We start from the raw sequence: 10,956 nt of genomic DNA on the forward strand, positions 1-10,956 counted from the left end.
TGGTCCACTCAGGTCATCTCCCAATGTCTCACACACACACACTTTTCTCCACTTCCAGATACATCTGGTCCCCCATCCAGGTATAACCAGGACCGACCCTGTTTAGCTTCAGAGGCAGTGGTATGCAGGGTGCAATGTTGCTGGAGTGAATGTACCGAAACTTACAACTGAAAAAAAAGTTGGAGAAACCGAAGGCCAGGGTAACGCAACCGAAGGCCAGGGTAAACGCAACCGAAGGCCAGGGTAACGCAACCGAAGGCCAGGGTAACGCAACCAAAGGCCAGGGTAACGCAACCAAAGGCCAGGGTAACGCAACCAAAGGCCAGGGTAACGCAACCAAAGGCCAGAGTAACACACCGTAGTCTATACTTACTGTAACCACACCATAGTCTATCCTTACTGTAACCACACCATAGTCTATCATTACTGTAAACACACCATAGTCTATCCTTACTGTAACTACTGTAACCACACCATAGTCTATCCTTACTGTAACCACACCATAGTCTATACTTACTGTAACCACACCATAGTCTATCCTTACTGTAACCACACCATAGTCTATACTTACTGTAACCACACCATAGTCTATACTTACTGTAAACACAGCATAGTCTATCCTTACTGTAAACACACCATAGTCTATACTTACTGTAAACACACCATAGTCCATCCTTACTGTAAACACACCATAGTCCATCCTTACTGTAAACACACCATAGTCTATCCTTACTGTAAACACACCATAGTCCATCCTTACTGTAAACACACCATAGTCCATCCTTACTGTAACCACACCATAGTCCATCCTTACTGTAAACACACCATAGTCCACCATAGTCCATCCTTACTGTAAACACCATAGTCCATCCTTACTGTAAACACACCATAGTCTATCCTTACTGTAAACACACCATAGTCTATCCTTACTGTAAACACACCATAGTCTATCCTTACTGTAACCACACCATAGTCCATCCTTACTGTAAACACACCATAGTCCATCCTTACTGTAACCACACCATAGTCTATCCTTACTGTAAACACACCATAGTCTATCCTTACTGTAACCACACCATAGTCCATCCTTACTGTAAACACACCATAGTCCATCCTTACTGTAAACACACCATAGTCCATCCTTACTGTAAACACACCATAGTCTATCCTTACTGTAAACACACCATAGTTTATCCTTACTGTAAACACACCATAGTCTATCCTTACTGTTACCACACCATAGTCTATCCTTACTGTAAACACACCATAGTCTATCCTTACTGTAAACACACCATAGTCTATCCTTACTGTTACCACACCATAGTCTATCCTTACTGTAACCACACCATTTTCTATTCTTACTGCTCCCTAAGGATGACAGAAATTATTTTCCATTTGGAGAGAGCCAGAGAGAGCCAGAGAGAGTAGAGGAGGAAGGATAGAGCAGAGTGAGATGAGAGAGAGAGTAGAGGAGGAAGGATAGAGCAGAGAGAGATATGAGTAGAAGGATGAGAAAGAGGAGAGAGAACGAGGGAGAGGAGAGAGGAGAGGAGAGAGCGAGGGAGAGGAGAGGAGGAGAGGAGAGAGAGAGATGATGGATACACAGTATGTAGACAGACCTTCAGATCAGCTGCAGTCTCCAGTCTGGTAATTGGTGCTGTATAGGTCTGGCCGGGGTTTGTTTCACAGACCCGAAGCGGTGGGGAAACTCTGAATTGTAGTTGGATTGTCCTTTATTATGGGAGAGAATGGGCTCCCTCTCCCTCAGGCGGTGTGTGTGTGTGTGTGTGTGTGTGTGTGTGTGTGTGTGTGTGTGTGTGTGTTGTGTGTACAGCAGGCTTTTTTTTTTTTTCTGTGAATGCGCTCAAACCAAATCATGGCAATGGTCTGTCAGCTGGTTGTCTGTGAATGTGGAGCTGTAAGGGTCTGTCAGCTGGTTGTCTGTGAATGTGGAGCTGTAAGGGTCTGTCAACTGGTTGTCTGTGAATGTGGAGCTGTAAGGGTCTGTCAACTGGTTGTCTGTGAATGTGGAGCTGTAAGGGTCTGTCAGCTGGTTGTCTGTGAATGTGGAGCTATAAGGGTCTGTCAGCTGGTTGTCTGTGAATGTGGAGCTGTAAGGGTCTGTCACTGGTTGTCTGTGAATGTGGAGCTGTAAGGGTCTGTCAGCTGGTTGTCTGTGAATGTGGAGCTGTAAGGGTCTGTCAGCTGGTTGTCTGTGAATGTGGAGCTGTAAGGGTCTGTCAGCTGGTTGTCTGTGAATGTCACGCTGTAAGGGATCTCACCACATCACAATGAGCTGCAGCCTGGCTCTGATGCTTTTAATGAAAGTGCACACACACACACACACACTCACACACACATAACAATCCACACATAAAGCCAACCAAACCCATCGACTCATTTCATTCACATATACACAGCAACACAACCAAACAACCCCAAGCCCTTGTTCCTCTGCAATAAAATAAAAATAATGATTACAGAACACAAAATCAGCACCGTGCACTCCTCCCCTCCGTGAAATGATTTATACAGTCCTGTACAAATCCTCCTCCACACAATCCATGCGTGTAGTACTAAATTGTATTCTTTATGTATGTATGTCCGTATGCATTCATCTCACGACATCTCCGGGACCAGCTCCACAGCAGTGTGACCTGGTTTCATTCAATATACTGCCTACTAATCAGGGCTTTTCTAAGTGTTGGAGCTGGCTAGTGGAGAGGAGTTGCCTCTGGCTATTCCAGGAGAATCTCTCCACTTCTGAATTTGCATCATTTGCCTGGGGGGGTCTGAATTAAAATATATATATATTTTTTTTGAATCACACCACTACCTTTTCCTTAGCGAGGACTGAGGCTAAGAGTGAAATGGAATGAGAGATTCAAGAGGAGAAAGGAGAGATACCATTGTAGACGATGAATTATGAGGGAAATAGTGTGCTGAAACGGTTTCTTTACTGAGGACTGATGTGTGCTGATGTGAACGGTAAAATTCTAGATTTACACTTATGTTTTTTATTGCATTAAAAGTGTCGTTTTTCCGTTCATTTTTATAATGTTTTGATATTCGAGCACAATTGTGAATGAAATATATTGAATGCCCAACAATTGGTTTGAACTAGTGTAAGTCACCTCTGTCTCACACATACACACACACACACTGGCTCAGATGGTAGAGTATGACGCTTGCAATGTATGCACTCACAACTGTATGTTGCTCTGGATAAGAACGTCTGCTAATTGACTAAAATGTCAATGTAAACCTAAAATAGTATTTTTTTTTTTTTCTTGTGGGGGACCAGAAAGATTTCCCCAATTTTCCTAGTTTTTACTATCCTTGTGAGGACTTCTAGTTCCCACAAGGACAGTAAAACCAAAGAAACACACACACACACACACACAAACACACACAAAATCCCTCCTATTCCAACAATGAGAGGAGTGAAAGTGACAGCTGGATGGAGGTGGAAAGGCACAGTGGGCCTGTGTGTTACAGTTAATATAGGTGACATGAAAATCAGCCCCTGGGTAGCCACTCAACCCTGCTAGCGGCTGCAGCATTACCTGGGAGCAGGAGGGGGGTGGGGGAACACAGAGAAGAGCATCGGAAGCTACATACAAGCATTAGCTCTGTTTTGTTTTTTAGTTTGTTCTGTGTTTCATTAGGGCCATCTGTGGTTAGGACATTATTTTATTTGCCCAAAACAATTTGCTATCTAGAACCAAAAATGGTTCTTTGGCTGTCTCCATAGGAGAGAACCCTTTGAAGAACCCATTTTGGTTCTAGGTAGAACCCTTTTGGGTACCATGTAGAATCCTTTCCACAGAGGGTTCTCCCTGGAACCAAAAAGGTTTCTCATATGGGGACAGCCGCAGAACCCTTTTTTAAAGAGTGTATGGACTGTGAAGCCAATCCTTACACCTTCTGACATTCAGCCCCTTCACACATCTACTGCTTGTGACTTGAGAGTGAATCAAAAAGAGGTGTTGGTGGTCAGTTGTCGGTGTGTTTCGCGGATGAGGTGGTGATATCAGTTGATGTGAAAGCAATACGCGGAGTTTGGCGCGACGGTTGTTTGTTCTCGGGCTCGGATGGGACTGCGGCGCGGTCAATGGAGCGCTGAGATATTGTTCACCGTGGCGACGCAGCTTTCGGGAGTGCGACCCGCCCTGTCTTCAAGCCTCCTCGGATCAGTGGCACCGACACACACACACACACTTCACACACTCAACGTCAAACACACAAAGACGCGGGCTGACCGTTTGTGAGCCTGTGCACAGAAGGTGTGTGTCTTGCCCTGGAGTCAACATGGTTGAAATGTTACTAAAGGAATGGAGCTTAGTTTCAGCTACCGTTCACCAAGCTTTTCCCACTGTCTGAAAGACATGACAAATGGCCTTGGTAATAACAGTTGTTTCCAGCTGTGCCTCCAGGCCCTACAGTAGAAAAGCAGGTTATAAAGTGGTTCTATCGCACTCCTAATGTTCTGAATATTATTTTCTATAGCCTGTATATAGCCTCGTTATTGTTATTTTATTGTGTTACTATTTTCTTCTTATCTACAGAATTTGTAGATGTTCTTACTTTTGAATTGCATTGTTGCGAAAGGCCTCGTAAGTAAAGCATTTCACGGTAAAGTCAACACTTGTTGTGTTCGTCTCATTGTGACAAATCAAATGGTATTGTATTTGATGGGTAGGGATGAAGTGATTAGGCTACAGGATGGATGAAGTAACTAGGCTACAGGAGGGATGAAGTGACTAGGCTACAGGATGGATGAAGTGACTAGGCTACAGGATGGATGAAGTAACTAGGCTACAGGATGGATGAAGTAACTAGGCTACAGGAGGGATGAAGTGACTAGGCTACAGGATGGATGAAGTGATGGACAGGAGGGATGAAGTGACTAGGCTACAGGATGGATGAAGTGACTAGGCTACAGGAGGGATGAAGTGACTAGGCTACAGGAGGGATGAAGTGATACAGGAGGGATGAAGTGACTAGGCTACAGGAGGGATGAAGTGACTAGGCTACAGGATGGATGAAGTGACTAGGCTACAGGATGGATGAAGTAACTAGGCTACAGGAGGGATGAAGTGATTAGGCTACAGGAGGGATGAAGTAACTAGGCTACAGGATGGATGAAGTAACTAGGCTACAGGAGGGATGAAGTAACTAGGCTACAGGATGGATGAAGTAACTAGGCTACAGGAGGGATGAAGTGACTAGGCTACAGGATGGATGAAGTGACTAGGCTACAGGAGGGATGAAGTGACTAGGCTACAGGAGGGATGAAGTGACTAGGCTACAGGAGGGATGTGACTAGGCAAGGATGGATGAAGTGACTAGGCTACAGGATGGATGAAGTAACTAGGCTACAGGATGGATGAAGTATTAGGCTACAGGAGGGATGAAGTAACTAGGCTACAGGAGGGATGAAGTAATAGGCTACAGGAGGGATGAAGTAACAGGAGGGATGAAGTGACTAGGCTACAGGATGGATGAAGTGACTAGGCAGGAGGGATGAAGTAACTAGGCTACAGGAGGGATGAAGTAACTAGGCTACAGGAGGGATGAAGTGACTAGGAAGGAGGGATGAAGTGACTAGGCTACAGGAGGGATGAAGTGACTAGGCTACAGGAGGGATGAAGTGACTAGGCTACAGGATGGGTGAAGTGACTAGGCTACAGGAGGGATGAAGTGACTAGGCTACAGGATGGATGAAGTGACTAGGCTACAGGAGGGATGAAGTGACTAGGCTACAGGAGGGATGAAGTGACTAGGCTACAGGATGGATGAAGTGACTAGGCTACAGGAGGGATGAAGTGACTAGGCTACAGGAGGGATGAAGTGACTAGGCTACAGGAGGGATGAAGTGACTAGGCTACAGGAGGGATGAAGTGACTAGGCTACAGGAGGGATGAAGTGACTAGGCTACAGGATGGATGAAGTGACTAGGCTACAGGATGGTCTAGGCTACAGGATGGATGAAGTAACTAGGCTACAGGAGGGATGAAGTAACTAGGCTACAGGAGGGATGAAGTAACAGGAGGGATGAAGTGACTAGGCTACAGGATGGATGAAGTGACTAGGCTACAGGAGGGATGAAGTAACTAGGCTACAGGAGGGATGAAGTAACTAGGCTACAGGAGGGATGAAGTGACTAGGCTACAGGAGGGATGAAGTGACTAGGCTACAGGAGGGATGAAGTGACTAGGCTACAGGAGGGATGAAGTGACTAGGCTACAGGATGGATGAAGTGACTAGGCTACAGGATGGATGAAGTGACTAGGCTACAGGAGGGATGAAGTGACTAGGCTACAGGAGGGATGAAGTGACTAGGCTACAGGAGGGATGAAGTAACTAGGCTACAGGAGGGATGAAGTAACTAGGCTACAGGATGGATGAAGTAACTAGGCTACAGGAGGGATGAAGTGATTAGGCTACAGGATGGATGAAGTAACTAGGCTACAGGAGGGATGAAGTAACTAGGCTACAGGAGGGATGAAGTAACTAGGCTACAGGATGGATGAAGTAACTAGGCTACAGGAGGGATGAAGTGACTAGGCTACAGGATGGATGAAGTGACTAGGCTACAGGAGGGATGAAGTGACTAGGCTACAGGAGGGATGAAGTGACTAGGCTACAGGAGGGATGAAGTGACTAGGCTACAGGAGGGATGAAGTGACTAGGCTACAGGAGGGATGAAGTGACTAGGCTACAGGATGGATGAAGTGACTAGGCTACAGGATGGATGAAGTAACTAGGCTACAGGATGGATGAAGTAACTAGGCTACAGGAGGGATGAAGTAACTAGGCTACAGGAGGGATGAAGTAACAGGAGGGATGAAGTGACTAGGCTACAGGATGGATGAAGTGACTAGGCTACAGGAGGGATGAAGCTAGGCTACAGGAGGGATGAAGTGACTAGGCTCAGGAGGGATGAAGTGACTAGGCAGGAGGGATGAAGTGACTAGGCTACAGGAGGGATGGTGACTAGGCTCAGGATGGATGAAGTGACTAGGCTACAGGAGGGATGAAGTGACTAGGCTACAGGATGGATGAAGTGACTAGGCTACAGGAGGGATGAAGTAACTAGGCTACAGGAGGGATGAAGTAACTAGGCTACAGGAGGGATGAAGTGACTAGGCTACAGGAGGGATGAAGTGACTAGGCTACAGGATGGATGAAGTAACTAGGCTACAGGATGGATGAAGTGACTAGGCTACAGGAGGGATGAAGTGACTAGGCTACAGGAGGATGAAGTGACTAGGCTACAGGATGGATGAAGTGACTAGGCTACAGGATGGATGAAGTGACTAGGCTACTGCTAGGCTACAGGAGGGATGAAGTGATAGGCTACAGGAGGGATGAAGACAGGAGGGATGAAGTGACTAGGCTACAGGATGGATGAAGTGACTAGGCTACAGGATGGATGAAGTAACTAGGCTACAGGATGGATGAAGTAACTAGGCTACAGGAGGGATGAAGTAACTAGGCTACAGGAGGGATGAAGTAACAGGAGGGATGAAGTGACTAGGCTACAGGATGGATGAAGTGACTAGGCTACAGGAGGGATGAAGTAACTAGGCTACAGGAGGGATGAAGTAACTAGGCTACAGGAGGGATGAAGTGACTAGGCTACAGGAGGGATGAAGTAACTAGGCTACAGGAGGGATGAAGTGACTAGGCTACAGGAGGGATGAAGTGACTAGGCTACAGGAGGGATGAAGTGACTAGGCTACAGGATGGATGAAGTGACTAGGCTACAGGAGGGATGAAGTGACTAGGCTACAGGAGGGATGAAGTGACTAGGCTACAGGATGGATGAAGTAACTAGGCTACAGGAGGGATGAAGTGACTAGGCTACAGGAGGGATGAAGTGACTAGGCTACAGGAGGGATGAAGTAACTAGGCTACAGGAGGGATGAAGTAACTAGGCTACAGGAGGGATGAAGTGACTAGGCAGGAGGGATGAAGTGACTAGGCTACAGGAGGGATGAAGTGACTAGGCTACAGGAGGGATGAAGTAACTAGGCTACAGGAGGGATGAAGTAACTAGGCTACAGGAGGGATGAAGTAACTAGGCTACAGGATGGATGAAGTGACTAGGCTACAGGATAGATAATAAACGGTAGCTGCAGCGTATGTCATAAGTTGCCATACCAGGCGGTGATGCAGCCAGTCAAGATGCTCTCAATGGTGCAGCTGTATTACATTTTGAGGATCTGAGGGCCAATGCCGAATCTTTTCAGCCACCTGAGGGGGAAGAGGCGTTGTCGTGTGTGTGGACCATCGTAGTCATCGTAGTCATTTCTTAGTGATGTGGACACCAATGAACTTGAAGCTCTCGACCCGCTCCACTACAGCCCGTCGCAAATCTCTGTCTCTTTAAGTGGCGTGTGTGTGTGTGTCCTTGCATGAGTGTGTGTGTGTGTGACGTATTCCTTTTCAAACTTGTGTAGGTGCTTATTCCTATTGATACTGGTTTTCCCTTGAGGCTGGCCCTTCGCCCGACAGATTGACCCTTACCTGTGGTCTTGTTTCTGGGCTCTGCTTCAAGGCATGGAGGCTGATCGGTGGTTTCTGGGCTCTGCTTCAAGGCATGAAGACTGATCTGTGGTTTCTGGGCTCTGCATCAAGGCTTGAAGACTGATCTGTGGTTTCTGGGCTCTGCATCAAGGCTTGAAGACTGATCCGTGGTTTCTGGGCTCTGCCTCAAGGCATGAAGACTGATATGTGGTTTCTGGGCTCTGCCTCAAGGCATGAAGACTGATATGTGGTTTCTGGGCTCTGCCTCAAGGCATGAAGACTGATATCTGTGGTTTCTGGGCTCTGCCTCAAGGCATGAAGACTGATCTGTGGTTTCTGGGCTCTGCCTCAAGGCATGAAGACTGATCTGTGGTTTCTGGGCTCTGCCTCCAGGCATGAAGACTGATCTGTGGTTTCTGGGCTCTGCCTCCAGGCATGAAGACTGATCTGTGGACTCATTTAGTCTGTGGAAAGACTCACTATAACGGGGAAAGAAAAAGGAGGACAGAAAGGGAAGGGTTGCTACAAAGCCAAAGTCTAAATTAGCTATGTTTGAGCAATGACCCAGTGTCTTCTGTCTGAAGCCTTTGGGATGGCCTGCCATTATGAAACACACTAGTATGCCTACACCAGGGGTTCTCCTGGGATGACTATTGACTATTATAAACTGGGTGGTTCGAGCCCTGAATGTTGATTGGCTGACAGCCGTGGTATATCAGATCGTATACCACAGGTATGAGAAAACATTTCTTTTTACTGCTCTAATTACGTTGGTAACCAGCTTATAATAGCAATAAAGCACCTCGGGGTTTGTGGTATATGGCCAAGATATGACGGCTAAAGTCTGTAACCAGGCACTCCGCGTTGCATCGTGCATAAGAACAGCCCTTAGCCGTGGTATATCGGCCGTATACCACACCCCCTTGGGCCTTATTGCTTAATTAGACTGCAGCATTGTTGAATGCTCGTTTCTGATTGGTGAGAAAGGCATTCTAGAATGGACATTAAAACCAGATAACGGGAGAGTTGGAAAAGATATGGGGACTTGCAGACTGTATTTCCTACAAAGTTACAGAAAGCTAAACCAACAACCACACAAACTGAAATAGGACACATTGTAAACGCAGGTCCAATGAGGAAAAAACTTTGCTAGCTAGTATTCATTTGTTTTTGCAGAGACATATTTGGGGGGATTATCTGATGACCTAACGTGGTGAGTGATGAACATGAATTTATCCAGTGTTTCTAGTTTGACCAGCTGTTTTCAGCAACTGATATTTGTTTTGAATTCGGTTGCCATATTGGCAGGTTTGCTAGCGAGCTATTTAGCTAGTTTCTAGCCTAGTGTTTGATATGCAATTATGATATCCTTGTAATTAACAGTCAATGTTGACGAGTGTCCTGGCGAGAAGGCGAACTTTTCTAGCTATGCCAGGGAAAATCGGGCATTATTAATTAGCTCATTGTTCTGGATGTATACAAATTAAGGTAAACAGCTACTTTTCTGTTATTCTGACTGCAAAGGTCGTGACTGTGTTGGCTTTAGCTAGCTTACTTAGTTCTCACTAAAGAGTTAGAACTAATTCTAATAGGTTAAGGCTAATGCTAACATGACAGATAATGCTAACATATGGTCGCTAATGCTAACATGACAGATGATGCTAACATATGGTCGCTAATGCTAACATATGGTCACTAACATGACAGATAATGCTAACATATTGTCTTTAATGCTAACAAGACAGGTAATGCTAACATATGGTCGCTAATGCTAACTTGTGCACACGTAACCAGTAATGCTTAAAATTGACCACGAGTGTTGTTTTGGTATTCGCAGTGAATAAAGTAACGCTCCCTATACTTTCAATGTATTTTTCTGCAAAAAAAAGTGGGTAAACCCTTATATTTACCCTCCCCTACAACAACTGAGCACTAATGCTAACGTGTGACCGCTAATGCTAACTAGTTACAGCTATTTGACTGAGTTGGCTGATAGTCTGACCTCTGTGTGACCTTCTTCGTGGCAGGTCTCAGTATCCGGGGTGCTCAGGAGCAGGATCCTCCGGACCCCCAGCTCATGAGGCTGGACAACATGCTGCTGGCCGAGGGCGTGTCCGGGCCAGAGAAAGGTGGTGGATCTGCGGCCGCTGCGGCAGCTGCCGCTGCAGCGGGGGGCGGAGCCGAGAACTCCATTGAACACTCGGACTACAGGGCCAAGCTGACGCAAATCAGACAGATTTACCACACAGAGCTGGAGAAATATGAGCAGGTGATTACACACTAACTTCCTGGTCACACTGACCATTACATTGTTCAGGATATATGGCTGCGTGAACCTTAATGCATGAAACGTAATTATAATAATAGTAATAATAATAATAATAAAAGTAATAATAACAATAATAATAGTACTAACAATAA

The 10,956-nt window shown here is 45.9% G+C and overlaps 1 protein-coding gene across 3 annotated transcripts in view; it reads left to right on the top strand.

Annotated features, from left to right (window-relative positions):
* Positions 1-10,956, top strand: part of LOC121840214 (pre-B-cell leukemia transcription factor 3-like) — a 131,483-nt gene that overhangs the window by 73,582 nt on the left and 46,945 nt on the right. For all 3 annotated transcript variants that reach the window (XM_042302712.1, XM_042302714.1, XM_042302713.1), the window contains exon 3: positions 10,563-10,804. In XM_042302712.1, coding sequence (XP_042158646.1) covers positions 10,563-10,804 — 242 coding nt within the window. The remainder of the gene's footprint in view (positions 1-10,562; positions 10,805-10,956) is intronic.

Source organism: Oncorhynchus tshawytscha, linkage group LG20, assembly GCF_018296145.1.
Source record: "Oncorhynchus tshawytscha isolate Ot180627B linkage group LG20, Otsh_v2.0, whole genome shotgun sequence".
Taxonomy (NCBI): Eukaryota; Metazoa; Chordata; class Actinopteri; order Salmoniformes; family Salmonidae; genus Oncorhynchus; species Oncorhynchus tshawytscha.